This window comes from Amia ocellicauda, chromosome 20 (assembly GCF_036373705.1).
Source record: "Amia ocellicauda isolate fAmiCal2 chromosome 20, fAmiCal2.hap1, whole genome shotgun sequence".
Classification (NCBI taxonomy): Eukaryota; Metazoa; Chordata; class Actinopteri; order Amiiformes; family Amiidae; genus Amia; species Amia ocellicauda.
In genome coordinates this window covers 1,766,033-1,782,215 of record NC_089869.1, presented here as the reverse complement: position 1 = coordinate 1,782,215, position 16,183 = coordinate 1,766,033, and the positions used below count along the sequence as shown (strand labels likewise).

General features: G+C 40.3%; 1 protein-coding gene across 1 annotated transcript; it reads left to right on the top strand.

Moving 5' to 3' along the window:
• The first annotated feature begins 10,686 nt into the window (after positions 1-10,686).
• On the top strand, positions 10,687-14,931 carry LOC136716141 (pyrokinin-1 receptor-like). The gene is made up of 2 exons (XM_066693637.1): positions 10,687-11,984; positions 13,657-14,931. Exons 1-2 carry the CDS (start codon positions 11,084-11,086, stop codon positions 14,130-14,132), a joined length of 1,377 nt encoding a protein of 458 aa, XP_066549734.1. The 5' UTR covers positions 10,687-11,083; the 3' UTR covers positions 14,133-14,931.
• Positions 14,932-16,183: the final 1,252 nt, after the last annotated feature.

The window sequence follows — 16,183 nt, the reverse complement described above, 5'->3', positions numbered from 1 at the left end:
CCCACTGACAAAGAAATGATCAGTCTATAATTTTAATGGTAGGTGTATTTTAACAGTGAGAGACAGAATAACAACAAAAAAATCCAGAAAAACGCATTTCATAAATTGATTTGCATGTTAATGAGGGAAATAAGTATCTGATCCCCTATCAATCAGCAAGATTTCTGGCTCCCAGGTGTCTTTTATACAGGTAACGAGCTGAGATTAGGAGCACCCTCTTAAAGGGAGTGCTCCTAATCTCAGCTTGTTACCTGTATAAAAGACACCTGTCCACAGAAGCAATCAATCAATCAATCAGATTCCAAACGCTCCACCATGGCCAACACCAAAGAGCTGTCCAAGGATGTCAGGGACAAGATTGTAGACCTACACAAGGCTGGAATGGGCTACAAGACCATCGCCAAGCAGCTTGGTGAAAAGGTGACAACAGTTGGTGTGATTATTTGCAAATGGAAGAAACACAAAATAACTGTCAGTCTCCCTCTGTCTGGGGCTCCATGCAAGATCTCACCTCGTGGAGTTTCAATGATCATGAGAACAGTGAGGAATCAGCCCAGAACTACACAGGAGGATCTTGTTAATGATCCCAAGGCAGTTGGGACCATAGTCACCAAGAAAACAATTGGTAACACACTACGCCGTGAAGGACTGAAATCCTGCAGCACCCACAAGGTCCCCCTGCTCAAGAAAGCACATGCACAGGCCCATCTGAAGTTTGCCAATGAACATCTGAATGATTCAGAGGAGAACTGAGTGAAAGTGTTGTGGTCAGATTAGACCAAAATTGAGCTCTTTGGCATCAACTCGACTCGCCGTGTTTGGAGGAGGAGGAATGCTGCCTATGACCCCAAGAACACCATCCCCACCGTCCAACATGGAGGTGGAAATATTATGCTTTGGGGGTGTTTTATCTGCTAAGGGGACAGGACAACTGCCCCGCATCAAAGGGACGATGGACAGGGCCATGTACCGTCAAATCTTGGGTGAGAACCTCCTTCCCTCAGCCAGGGCATTGAAAATGGGTCGTGGATGGGTATTCCAGCATGACAATGACCCAAAACACACAGCCAAGGCAACAAAGGAGTGGCTCAAGAAGAAGCACATTAAGGTCCTGGAGTGGCCTAGCCAGTCTCCAGACCTTAATCCCAAAGAAAATCTGTGGAGGGAGCTGAAGGTTCAGCCTCGAAACCTTAATGACTTGGAGAGGATCTGCAAAGAGGAGTGGGACAAAATCCCTCCTGATTGGCCAACTACAAGAAACGTCTGACCTCTGTGATTACCAGCAAGGGTTTTGCCACCAAGTACTAAGTCGAAGGGGTCAAATACTTATTTCCCTCATTAACATGCAAATCTATTTATAACTTTTTTGAAATGCGTTTTTCTGGATTTTGTTGTTGTTATTCTGTCTCTCACTGTTAAAATACACCTACCATTACAATTATAGACTGATCATTTCTTTGTCAGTGGGCAAACGTACAAAATCAGCAGGGGATCAAATACTTTTTTCCCTCACTGTAGTTCTATTAAACCATTTTGGCCAATGTTTTTTGGTCCTCAATTTGTTACGTTTTGGTACAAATGTCAGCTGGGCCTCTAGTAGTTTATTCTTGAAATATAACCATCTATTTTCAATGAAATCTGTATCCAGTGTGCACCATTCTAACTCTTCTAAGTGCGGCCTCATACCTTCAAAGGTCTGCTTTTCTAAAATTGTAAACCATTGTTTTAGACTTGGTCCTTGATTTTTGGAAATATGTCTCATAGCTAACCATATTGTGATTGCAGTTTGCCATTGGTTCTCTAGCAGTGTGCCACTTTGAAAATATCAATTCATTGCATGTGCTTTCTCTGGTTGGTTCCCTGACAAATTTAGAGTTAGAAATCTATTTCTATTTCTGCTTCTGTAGTCCCAACTTTGGCTTTCCCAGTATATGTTTGAGAAATTGAAATTATAACCATTAGAACAGCCAAATCCTTGCTATGTGCAGTCCTGATTACATTGTATAATGCAACATCTTTCTGAATATCTGAATTGGGTGGTCTGTAACATACTCCTACAACTAATCCTCCAGATCTTTTACATTGAAGTACAAACCTTTCAGCACTTTCCTACTAGCAGTTTCCCTTTGTTTCCTTTCCTTAGTAGAACATCTCCCATTGTCAGAGCTCACTGCCCCCCTGATCCCTAGTTTAAAATATTATGCACTTACGCTCTCCCATTGCATTAGTCCCCCTTCTGTTTAGATGTAGACCGTCCTGTTTGTACAGGTCCTATCTATCCCAGAAGAAAGACCAATGCCCCATAAATCTAAAGCCTGGGTACCATGGGTCCCATCACCTTTTGAGCTGTCACTGTCCAACTCGGTGTCCAGCAGTTAGAACCTGTTTGGCATTTCTAGCTCTAGGGTTGTGTCTTCTAAAGTGTGTGCTCACCCTTTTCTGCAGTTACGACCTGCTGTAACCGAGCAGTTCTCTACATTTTCCTGCTCTAAGGGCTCAGCATTCCTTGGTTTTGTCGTGCACACCATCTCTCTAATTGGCTGATTGACCAATTCTTCCATTACACGAATACAGCGCTTGTGAGGAGATGTTGAGATGTGGGTGAAGAACCTCACCATGTCACTTGGTAGGTCCGGTCATTGAGGTAGGAGGGGAACCAGGCGAGAGCAGTTCCAGAGATTCCAAGGTCAGCAAGGCAGGAGAGGAGGATGGAATGATTGACAGTGTCAGACGCTGCAGAGAGATCAAGGAGGATTAGTACTGAGGAGAGGGAGACTGCTCGAGCACAATTGAGGAAGTCAGTGACTGGTAGGATTAGCACTTGGGACCTAATTTTGACCGACCCATTGACGGACATCAGCAGAAAGACTTCTTCTGAAATTATCCAAAATGACAGCTTGATGATATCAGCAGGTGTGTATGTCTCGGGGCACAGCCACTTCCTTGTGAGGTGAATCAGGTCATACATTTGGTACCATGGAGGTTGTCCAGTGCAATAGGTCCATTGATGAAAATGCAGGGCTTGTACTGCACTGGTGATGCCAAGCCTCACCAGAATCTCAACCTTAATTAGATCATAATCTTTGGCCTCTTCGGGCTCCAGGTCAAAAAAGGCTTTTTGGGCATCTCCCATTAAGTAGCGTGCTATCAGTCCAGCCCACTGATCATGTGGCCATTCTTCTCTTTCTGCTGTTCTTTCAAATGTGGTCAAATAGGCTTCCACATCATCCTGCTTTGTCATTTTTTACAGGTAATAACTGGTCCTAATTGGCTGAATGTTTGGGGCGTCGCCCCTACCTGTGCAGCAAGTACTGGATATTCTGTTGGACCTCTCGGGTTATTCTACGTTGCTCTTCTCGAAGCATTTGGTTGGTGCCTTGCTGCACCCTGATTGGTTGCTGTTGTACTCATGTTGCCTCCTGCTGTTGAGCAGTGGCATGGAGTAATGCTTTGACAATGTCCTCCATTGCAATCATGATATACACTAAGGCACTCCATTCAGGGGGATCCAAGTGCACACATTCTCCACCATATGTGACAAGGAGGCTCCCTCAGGTGCTTCTGTCACACTCTTGAGCAGGAATGAAATAGTCTACCCAAAGTGGTAACTTGGTTACCAGGCCAATGTCTGTATTTTATTTCATATAATGTACAATTCTTGTAGTCCAATAGTCCAAAGTTCAGAACACAAAAGCAGTTCCTCCTCCAAACAATATAGCACACCAGAAAGTAAATAAAGCAAGGGTCATACACAGAAAGATGTTTTCTTTGTGTCCAAAAAACACACACAAAATCCTCCTCTACTACGACTCCCCTTTTCCAGGAGCAAAGATCACCTTATATAGGCATTGCATTAGCCATCAATGCCTGACAGGTGAGCCTGCTGCCCTACATGGCCATGCACTTGTGTGTGTGTGTGTGTGTGTGTGTGTGTGTGTGTGTGTGTACATATATACACACACACACACACACACACACTTTTGAAAGGCTCTTGGTATGCATTAGCATTCCTTTTGTTTAGTAATTATTAAATCATACATTAAATTATTCCTCCCACCGTCCAAAGACATGCAGGTTAGGTTGATTGGTCTGTCTAAATTGCCCTGTGTGTGTGTTGCCCATTGGTGGACTGGTGTCCTGTACTGGGTGTATTCCTGCCTTGTGCCTTATACCTGCTGGGATCAGTTCCAGCTTCGCCAGGATAAGCGGTTTCAATGATGGATGGAACATCTGAAGTGCATGTCCCTATGATTTACAGATTATGTGTATGTGTTTATGTGTATGCAAAAGCCTACCCTAGCAGAAATAGAGGTAAGGCAGGACACACCCTTTATGGGATGCCTGTTCATCATTCTGCTCAATATCATTTAATCACTATCATAAAATCAAGTCACTGATTAAAATTTCAAAAAACAGCTGATGATTATAATAAATACATTATGTTGCTGGTTATTGGTCACATTGATACAGACTATTATTCACTCATTTTAGTCTGTTTCAACATTGCAAATAACCAGAATCCATCCTTCAGTTTCTACCTGTGTGGGTTATCTCCAGGAGCTTGTTTCCTCCCACATATCAAATACAGGGTATTCTAAAGTGCCCAGTGTGTGTGTGTTAGTGCTGCACTGTGATGGTCCAGGGAGTACCCTGCCTTACACACTGTGTCTATGTGGGTTAGGCTCTGACTCACCATGACCCTGTACTGGATGAAGTTCTTATTGAATAGGGATGGAATGGATTTTGGTGGAGTATTGGGAGAAACACAAGCACTGTGTTGGAATATTTAAACAATATATTACACAGACCATGTACAATTATGTTGTAAGTTGTAAGAACACTTTTGTGTAGAATTAATTTAATTTTAAGAGAGTGCTTTGCAGAACATATCTCTAAATTACACAGGTTATAATGCAAATATATTTTTTTATCATTTAAACTTACAGATTCTATGAAAAATATATTGGGCCAATATATAAGATAAGTTATATAAGTTATAAGCTAATTATAGCTTATAACATTTAATGTACTTTTTTTGCTGGATGCAAGTTTTATTGTTATTTTTTTTTCCCGGTTTTGTTCTTTTTGAGAATAGATTCTCAAAGAAATGGGATAACTAAGGACATACATTTTGACTTCATCTATTCTGAAATTAATGTTGTTTTGTTATAGTTGTCCATGTCTATACCAGATGGTATAGAATTTCCCATAGAAAAATACATTCTAACAAATAATATCTTAGAATTTTATTACACAATTTTCAAATTGAAGCAGATTGTTACTTCAATTAAGATTCAATTAAGTAATTGAGAGTTCAATTGAAACAAAAACCAGAATGGTAGGGTGACCTCCAGGACAAGGGTTGGGAACCTCTGTTGTACAGCATAAAATTCTGTTGAACTTGGTACGTATTACAATATTGAGAGGTATTTCTACAGGGAGGCATAGGGGTTTGGAACATGTCACCCAGCTGTAAAGATCAAGCTGATTATCTGGCTTCCTGGTACAACTCAAAACCAAATCAACAAGATGGGTGAAATTGTCTCATATTTCTTAGTTTTCATTTAATTTTTCATAATTGTATGGTATTTCATGGTTACATCCCTCCTTAGCTTGTATCCACCAAGACTGACTGACAGTGCTGGAGAGAAGCTGAATTTGAGTATGCCATTACCACTAATACTGTGGATCTCTGCTAATGAAGAGACAAATGGAAAATTGTAAGGTATACCTAAATACTGTCAGAATGTGGCATTATGAAAAATCAGGCATCCTGGATTCTGAAAACTCTTTCAAAATCCAAGAAGGTCTGTTCAGGAACAAAAATATTACCATAATAATTTAAGGTTTAAGTACCTCTGGGTTTTGTTCACGAGTGAAGGAAAGGGGTGAGGTTGGCAGGTGGATCGCTGCCGCGTCCACAGTATTGCAGGCGCTGTATCGGTCCGTGTTGGTGAAGTGGGATAATTTAAGTCAATTCAGTACAGATGCTGAGTTTGCTAGAGGAAATAGATTGAAGGAAAGGTGATCTAGTCAAGGAATAGCAGGAATTCTGTGTCTTGTGCCAGGTGGAGCCAGGAACTCATCCAGGAAGATTTCATCTGTGAATGTTGTCGGCATGTTGAGTTCCTAGAGATCAAAGATCTGGAGACTCAGCTTGCTGATCTGCACTGTATTAGTCTTATGGAAGAATTGGTCAATTTGACCATTTAGAGAGATGGTGTGCATGCCAAAACCAAGGAAGGTTGATGCCTTAGAGCAGGAAAGTGTAGAGAAGTACTGGGTTACACTAGGTCGTAACCGCAGAAAAGAGTTTGCCCCTAGAAGAGACGACCCAACAACTAGAAACGCACAACAGGTTCCAACTGCTGGACAGTGACAGTTCCGAGGGTAATGGGAGGGCAGTTTAGCACCTGAGCACCACGGTGCCCCCTCCCCCCAGAACAGCAAGCTAGTTATAGTAGGAGACTCAATAATTAGAGGCGTAGATCACACTTGGTGTTCTAGTGATATGGAGACCTGCAATTGTATTTTGACTGCCTAATGCTCAGGTTGCAGATCTCCCTAAACTAGTAGAGGAGCTACTGGCCAAAGCCATGGGGATCCACTGGTAATAGTCCACATTGTAACCAATGACATAGGAAACGAACTGAACCGCCACCCTGATTAGAACCAATAGCACAGTAAACACAATTAAGGAACTGGCAAAACGGGGAAATGATCAAACTTGTACAGACACGTCCAGAATATCAGTCTGCGTCTCCTCTCTCGAATCCTCATGCTTCTGTAGTGTCTCGTTCCCATGGCTACTGCACTCCTCCCGGCAGTATCTGTTTTCTCTTTGAATGGATCCTTGCCGGCAATTTTACGGCATTTCAGTGTGAATGGGGATTTAGTTTTTCAGGTCATACTAATATTCTGATTACAATACTTCCAAAAAAATACAGTACTGTGCAAAAGTTTTAGACAGGTGTGAAAAAATGTTATAAGTAAAGTAAGTAAGAATGCTTTCAAAAATAGACAGGTTAATAGCTTATATTTATCAATTAACTAAATTAACTTCAAAACAGCATCAGTTCTTCTAGGTACACTTGCACAAAGTCAGGGATTTTGTAGGCATGTAGTCAGGTGTATGATTAAACAATTACACCAAACAGGTGCTAATGATCATCAATACAATATGTAGGTTGAAACACAATCATTAACTGAAACAGAAACAGCTGTGTAGGAGGAATATAACTGGGTGGGGAACAGCCAGACTCAGCTAACAAGGTGAGGATGCTGAAGACAGTTTACTGTCAAAAGTCATACACCATGGCAAGACTGAGCACAGCAACAAGACACAAGGTGGTTATACTGCATCAGCAAGGTCTCTCCCAGGCAGAAATGTCAAGGCAGACAGGGGTTTCCAGATGTGCTGTCCAAGCTCTTTTGAAGAAGCACAAAGAAACGGGCAACGTTGAGGACCTTAGACGCAGTGGTCGGCAAAGGACACTTACTGCAGCAGATGAAAGACACATCATGCTTATTTCCCTTCGCAATTGGAAGATGTCTAGCTGTGCCATCAGCTCAGAATTAGCAGAAAACAGTGGGACCCTGGTAAACCCATCTACTGTCCAGAGAAGTCTGGTCAGAAGTGGCCTTCATGGAAGACTTGTGACAAAAAAGCCATCCTTCCGACATGGAAACAAGGCCAAGCGACTCAACTATGCATGAAGACACAGGAACTGGGTTGCAGAAAAACGGCAGCAGGTGCTCTGAACTGATGAGTCACAATCTGAAATATTTGGCCCTAGCAGAAGGCAGTTTGTTCACCGAAGTAATATAATCTTTTAACGTCTATTTTTGAAAGCATTCTTACTTTACAGCATTTTTTCACACCTGCCTAAAATTTTTGCACAGTACTGTACTTTAAGGATTACTTCTAGATAATTTACATGCAAAGGCACAATACTTGAGTAAGAAAATTTCAACAATCTGTAGGGGTCCACTTGAAGTATTTTATCACATTGTTTTGAATGATATGCATCACTGTTGTGCAAGCAGGAAAAAAATGGAGGCTGTCAGGGACTCCACTTTCATCACATGAGTAGCAATCTAAATACGCTGTGTACTTTACAAACGTGCCTTGTTTTATCGCAAGAAAACTGATCACAAACACTATCTTTGTCTTTTTTAAGTGCAAGATGTTTTTTTCATGGAGTAAAAGAATTTCTACAGATGCCTTTTTCTATCACACAGAAGAAAACATTCGGACAGAAAACTGAATGTGGGGTTTAATAAATGTTGTTATTACTCAGTGGAAAACCATGACTATTGGAGCTAGGCCCTCAGTTGCAGAAAAAGATCTGACGTCAAACATATAGAGAACTTGGATGTCTGTGTATACAGAGCATGACTTGAGACCTTTCTTTTGCAGACCTATGTAGGTGAAGCAATTCTTTGCATCAAAGAATTGCTTCACCTACATAGGTCTGCAAAAGAAAGGAAAAGAAAAAAAGAAAGAATTGCAAAGAAGCAGAGTCCAATGGTCTCAAGTCATTACCTTTGTTTTTACCACACAACCAGTGATCTAAAGTTGAAATTATATTTTACACATTGTATTCAAAATGATATGAACGAGATAGCAACAAAAAGCAAGCTGTAGATGAAAACAAAAAGTCCACTCATCATTATGATTATCATTTAAAAATGAAGTCCATTCTCCTGTCCTTCTTTATGAAATGAGCAATGGCAGGTTCATATAGTTTTTCTTTAGATTTTAAATCCAAAATAAGTTCTTTTTCGATTGAGATCAAAGCCAGGGCTGACAGTCAGGCCTGTCCAGTCGTGTTCCTGGAATATGTCTTGATCCTTACAAGACAATTTGTGATTGGTTGATTCTACTGTTATAACAGTTCCCCACTGTTATAACTTCATGTCCATCACTGCACTGGAACAAAATATGAATAATAGTGGTGACATCAGCACCAAGCAGTGATTTGGAGGAAGAAAGGTTTTCATGTTATAGTTGTACTTTGTTCACATTTGAATCATAACTAAAGCTTCAGGAACATGTTTTCCATTTTGTAATTTAGTGCCAAGCTGGGTGCACAAAGACCTGCTAATTCCCATTTAAATAAATCAGATTTTAAGTTGAGATTTTAAGTTATGTTTACCCTTTTTATAAATCTTCTAATGGTAATTCAGAGTTCTCCTCAGAAAATCTTAATTTCAAGGATGCAAAAAAATTGCCAGGTGTCAGAAATTTTGCAGGAATTTATTACAGTTGGATATTTTTTTGATGTTGTTAAAAATGTTCCCCTAAAAGCTAATGATTTTCCTTATTGCTGCTCTATTACACTAATTTACACTCACATACAGAAAATGATTTGTTATGACTCCTGGGGAGTTAATATTGCTTAAGAAACTATGTGCATCACTAGTTGGATATGTTTTTTTTATGGAAGTTTTTCAGAAAGGTAAGATTTTCTTTTTAAAGAATACTGAAATATTTACTGTACTAAATATTAATAATAAGCAAAATGTCAGTACAAACAAATATCCAAACTTTTCTGCAAGGTTCAAAGAAGTTAAATTAATTTGAAAGGAATAATCCAAAAATGGTATTTGTACATACTATTTCCCAAGCAGCCTGTTTACTGAGTGGAAGTCACAATGTCTTCCTGGACTCTTGCGTGCCTGCATGACTTTAAGAAACTCACTGCAAAAATTTTACAAATGAACAAGTAAAAGAAAAAATCTACTTTAATCCGTCTTCCATAATACAATTGCTTGTACATTAAATATGGTACATGTTATTTTACTTCTTGAATTAAACTTCTGTTTTAAGTATTAAAGTAATCTGATTAAGTTATGGGTTTGCACAACAGGCACACTAAAATATATATATTTAGAATCTTCAGCAAATTTAACCTATATTGAAGATAAAGCTGTTTGTGCATTGTGTCTAACAGCTGTTACTCAAGCCTTCAAACACCGGCATTAAGCAGGCGGAGAGTTAGCTAATCTAACAGTTATAATACCCACTGTATCAGTGCTGATTCACACTGATTTCAAAACTGCTAGATAACATATGTATACAAAATAGGGATTGCATTTCTTTAAGAAGGCTGGATTGAAATAAAATGAGATGGTTGTTGGGCGGCACAGTGGCGCAGCTCCGGGGTCCCTGGTTCGAGTCCCGGCTTAGGGGGGCCTGTCTGTGTGGAGTTTGCATGTTCTCCCCGTGTCTGCGTGGGTTTTCTCTGGGCACACTGGTTTCCTCCCACTGTCCAAAGACATGCAGCTTAGGTTGATTGGTAGGTCTAAATTGCCGTGTGTGTGTTGCCCAGCGATGGTGTCCCATCCTGGGTGTATGCCTGCCTGGATTGGCTCCAGCTTCCCCATAACCCTAAACCAGGATAAGTGGTTTCAAGGATGGATGGATGGAGATGGTTGTTCCCAGTAGAGAAAGTTTTTTGGTTGTTTGTTTTGTTCTTTTTATATCTCCCATTTTATCTCCCAAACCCAATTTTGGAATTAGTTAACTCATCCTATTGCTATGACTGTTTCTTCAGTAGAGATGAAATGCACCTTGTCAAAGCCTACTTATTGCACTGCAAACCCAGACTGGCCATAACTTGCTATTACACTGATCAGAGGTCTTGATGCAGCTGCATTAATAACAACTTGAACTTGCAGGTGCCTGCGGAGCCACAGAATTACACTGCTATGCCTTTAGGATTTCCCAGGACTGAGGATTGCTCCAAACAAATGCTACCCATCTCAACTCAAGCAGTACTTGGCCATATATCTTCACTACCTGCTGGGATCCTGAATTGCGAGAATAGACTGGACTGAAACCAGCTTGGTCCAGGTTAAAGGAATAGATCCTGCATTGCAGATGGAAGCCTTTACCAGATGTACAACTTGGTAGAATGAGTCTCTCTTGTTCAGTAATTCCTCCTGTCATATTTAAGACATGACCACAGCTGTTATGTAACTCTTCATGGCTGCAACCTCCAGTCTCCTCATTAATCTGTTTTCTGATGCATTGTGACATGAAAGGAAAGGTTTGGAATCTCTCCCTTGTGGCAAGACAATGAATCAGTCATACCCCCTTTCCTCTCTTTCCTGCATTCAATACCTCCTGGACTATAATCGCTCCTTGCAGAGTGATGCATCCAATTTCAGCCAGAGTGCTGCACCCCAGCTGCGCATTGGCGTTACACAGCGGGAGCCACCCCACGTGGCAATCCCCATGACAGTGTTCTACAGCCTGCTCTTCACCTTCGGGGTCCTGGCCAATGGGGTGAGTGTTCTCACCCTCCTGACCAACACTCGCATGGCGGTTAGTGCCATGCGCTTCTACCTGCTCAGCCTGGCGCTCTGCGACCTCCTGCAGCTGCTCACCATTCCTGTCACCCTGTACCGCTACTACTGGGAGTACTTCCCCTGGAGGCTGGGTGGCCCTGTCTGCAAGATCTACTTCATGGTGCGGCAGGTTTATTGTGCTACCACCAGCTGGACCATCCTGGCCTTTACCGCCGAGCGCTACGTGGCCATCTGCCATCCCATGAGGTCACTTTCCAGCTTGCAGAGCTCTCATCTGCTTGCTCTCCTGCCCCTGGTGTGGCTCATCTCCCTGGGCACCGCAATACCTTTTGCCCTGGTTTATGGCCAAGCCAGCGCCTGCATCCTGGACTACACCTCCGTCTCCCCAGAGGGGGCCTTCCGGCTGTCCACAGTGTGCGAGCTGACTGAGACAGAACCCTTCCCCATCTACAAGTCTGCCCTTCAAATGCGGGGAGTCCTGTGTTTCCTGGGGCCCCTGCTGGCCATCTTCACCCTCTATGTCTTGATCTTCTGTCACCTGCATCGCAATAGCCGCCAGCGGGAGGCCATGGGGCTGACCAGAACTGTGGCAGCCACCCACATCTCCTCAGCTGCCAAGGTCACTGGGAAGCTGCCATTCTGTGAGAAACGGGCTCTGCAGCTTATGGGTGAAACTTGTTGTTGTCTCTACCATTGCATGTACAGTGATTGTCTTAGAGATTACCATTCACCAGGGTTACTGGAGAATCCCAGACCAACCAGCAGGTTTTATAGGTCCCCCTTAAATCTTAAATCAGCATTATGTCTAAATCAGTTAAACCGCTGTTTAGGTCAATTTTGTGTTTTGGAGACCACCTAGATCAAACAGCTTCATACCATTACCATTTAGACTATTAGGATTAGATATATCCAATGTGAACAAGGCTTCCATACATTTTAAATAACTTGATTGGGATTTTCCAGGACCAGGGTTGGTGACCATTGCTGTAAGGTCTCAAACTGCTCCACACTTTCCTCCCCTAACCACTTTGAGAAAAGACAGTATTTAATGTTGCCCCTAATCTGAAAGAAATAAGCACCAAAACTTAACATGCAACCTTGGCTAAATTTGAATTTACTACCACTGGACCATATTTTACCATATTCATGAGATTTAGTTTAATTATAAAAGCAACGGGTAACTTAGTTACCAGTAGTACAATATCAGGGTGATATTCAAACCTTATTTTCAACTCCCTTTGCACTCAATGTACTGTTCTCGATTGCATTTAAATTATTGGAAAGTGCATCTTATTGCAGAACAGAATTAATGATTTACTAACTGCTAAAGCTATTGAAGTGAAAAAGATTGTGGGTCTCAAAGTTATATACAAATATTAATTTCAATGCAATTTTAATAACAAACACAAATAAGTTGCATTCCACAGTAAAGTTATTGACATCTGATTTTGTGAATCATACACATTTTCTTGTAAAATCTAGCGATGATTTGGAATTGAAAATGAACATATTAGTAATGTAATGTATTTGTTTGTGTATATGTATATGTAAGACATAAAAGTATATATATATATAATTATATGAGTTTTAAAAGTTGCTGGCGCTACAACAGTTTTAATAAACTTTAAATGTGGGGTGTCTTGTCCCAGGGAGTTTATAGGAAACAGATTATCCTCTAATGGAAAACCATTCAAGGAAAAGATGTACTGCAGCTCTCGTCTAAAAACAGTTCACATTCTCCTTTGTCACAAAAAACATTCATAATTTATTAGAGAACAAGCAAATGGCATGATGCTTACGCGTTTTGACTTATCTTCCTCAGACCATCGTAAGAAAAGATTGGGCGAATCTCTTAAATAGATCTGATATAAATTAATCATTAACACCATCCTTATATATTCAATTAACAATTATGCAATCTCACAATTGTTTCAACAAAGTATGAACTTTTCATTATTAGTAAGGCAAGTTCCACATACAATTAATTTTCAATCCATTATAAAATTAAAATAATTGTAAAGATTATAGTACAGACCTTAAAATGAATTAGTTACTCTTTCAATCAAGTATTAGACAATTGGCAATTAATTCAAACATTACCATTATTGTCAGGACCAATACCGTAAAACCATCTCTATAATCAACTTGGAGCTAGTGCAGAGTAACCAGCATAGGAGTGATATACTCATTATTCCTAGTGTTTCCACTTTAGCTGCTGAAACCAAAACACAACAAAATCAATCCCAGAATGCAATACATGCCTTTCAGCATGAGGTTTTGGAACAATATGTGCAATATATCCTCTCTGCTTCTGTTATTTTGCTGTTTCTGTCTTTGCAGGGGCGGTCGTGGTGGCTTTCTTTCTGTGCAACTTCCCTGACCTGGCCTCCTCCCTGATGCACGTGTATATCGAGATCTGGTCCCCGTCGGTGCACACTCTCTACACTGTGCTCAAGACATACCTGTCTCTGCCACTCTGGTACATCAGCAGTGCCCTGGACCCTGTTCTCTTCTGTATCTCTTCTACCACTTTTCGAGGCGCCTGCAAGAAAACGCTGGGGCCTCTGTTGTCCGTCTGCATTAAGCCATCCATAGGGCCAGGGGCTAGGAGGGTCCAGTGCTGGAGCAAGCAGAGGGCAGCCAGAGAGGGCCAGCTGAGTCGCCGCTCATCCCGGACCCTGAGCACCTCAGGAAGAGAGGCCACTTCGTGTGCCAGCCTGCGGACACAAAGCGGAGAACCCCAGTTCCTCTCCCTGCGTAGCCTTTTCCTGCAGGAGTCTACAAACAGTGGCAAGCAACAGTGGACAGCCACATAGTCTTTGAAAGTTCAAAATCTGTCATATCAGACATCCATAAACAGTTGGAAGACATCCCTGAGGATTCTGTAAATCTCCTTATTTGTAGGTTATAGGTTTGTAAATAGGACTTTACTGTACTACTGGCTGGTCTTAAATGGTCTTTGTCCTGTTCAGAACTATAGATCACATTACAGAAAAGATTTAAGGGTGTTCTCTCTGGAACTAGCTGTGTTTTCTTTCTGTATTTTTCTTATGTACTCTGCCAGTTTGAAGATAGCTCATCTCATATGACCCAAATATCCATCCATCCATCTTTGAACCACTTATCCTGGTGAGGGCCACGGGATGACCTAAATATTTATATGTATATTCATTGTTCTTATTGTTTTGTAACTGTGTGAGATAGATTTCACTGGGTTTGTTCCCAGTGAAAATTGATTTGACAGTCATTCAAGCTTTACAACTTCATATTTCCACTACAATGGAAGTTCACTTGTAAATTGTGTAAAATGACAAAATTAAACAAATGTGTCCTGGAATAAAAAAGAAAGCTTTGAATGTCATCTTGTCAATCAATTGTTGTCAAAATGGTTATTTATTACTAAATGTCATTACTATTACTAATATGAAGATACTATATAATGAGAACAATGAGAGCAGTTACAATTATCAGGTGTTGTAGTATTTTAAACCTATTCAGTTTAGTGACTAAGTAAGTAAGTAAGTGTGTGTGTTTTTCTCACATGTGCTACTGTTATGTGCTGTGCATGTGTTGTACTGTCTTAAAAAATGTGCAGCCAGACTAATCATAATATATTAAATTGAAAGATTTTATTAAACCCTAAAATTAAATATATGTAATTGCTTCTACTTTATTTATTTTTTATAATCCTCTGGAATTTTCCTTCTTAAATCAACACACTGCAGTGAATCCCTGTAACTTCTCAAGCTCCTGCCGGTTCAGATTGTTAGCATTTACAAATTGTACATTAGCTGAGTTTAAAAGTTAATTCTATTAATTTGATGACATATTTGTTATAGTTTGCCACAGTTTAAAAAACAAAACATAACAAAACTGTTTGTCAGGTACTTTGCTGTAGACAATTAATGACAATTATCTGCATTTTTAAGTAGAGTATATTATAAGTACTTCTTCACATGTTCCAAGTAAACAGGGTGCTTATTACAATATGTAGATGTAAAATTAATTAGATTAATTTGTATTCAGCATTTGTCTTGCAGGCCCACCTCCGAGAGCCTGGTTCCGCACAGCCTCACAACAAGAGTAACAACTCCACTGATAGAGAAGGTTTGTACACACTACTGCATTAAAAGAGTGATCACGTCACCATAATGAGCTCATACACTATAAGCCCTGTTACACAACAATGTTTTGACACTCACAATGATGTCTAAGTCTGTTGAGCAAAAAGACCTCGGAGCAAATGAGTACCTAACATAACAAAGTCAATTTTAAGAGCAATGTCATGTCATTATAATGGGCACAACAAGAAAAATCTCACTGATCAGCAGTTTGGCTTCTTTTAAAGGATACAATAAGATACTTCATCAAACCATCAATTGAAGAAATTAAGTGATCAAACATTTATTTTGTTATTTTGCTCTAAATACTGAACTGATCAACACAAGCTCTTGGGACAGAGTTCAAATTAAACCTACTAATGGCAAACTACGACATGATATTAATGGCAGTAGCTTTTGCAGTTAATCAATATATTTGTGTTGTCAATAGCAGAAAGGGGAATCAGCCAGATGATTCTTATTAACAATAAAAAATGTGCCTGAAAGCCTTGATTTTTATAAAATGCATTTGTCCTCCTAGAAAATCTCTCTCTACGAGTTGGTTGGCTAAAGAATATTGCAACAGAATTGAAAGCACTACTGTCGAGAACAGTTATATTGTGCTGGCATTTTTACTTCAAATGCTTTGATTTTATTTTTATAGAAATCTATACTCCTCTTCAAAAAATATTTTTGCTTAGGAATGTGAAGATAAATTTGAACAATTTTGAATCAAAAGCACCAAAAACTAACTAACAGATAGCATA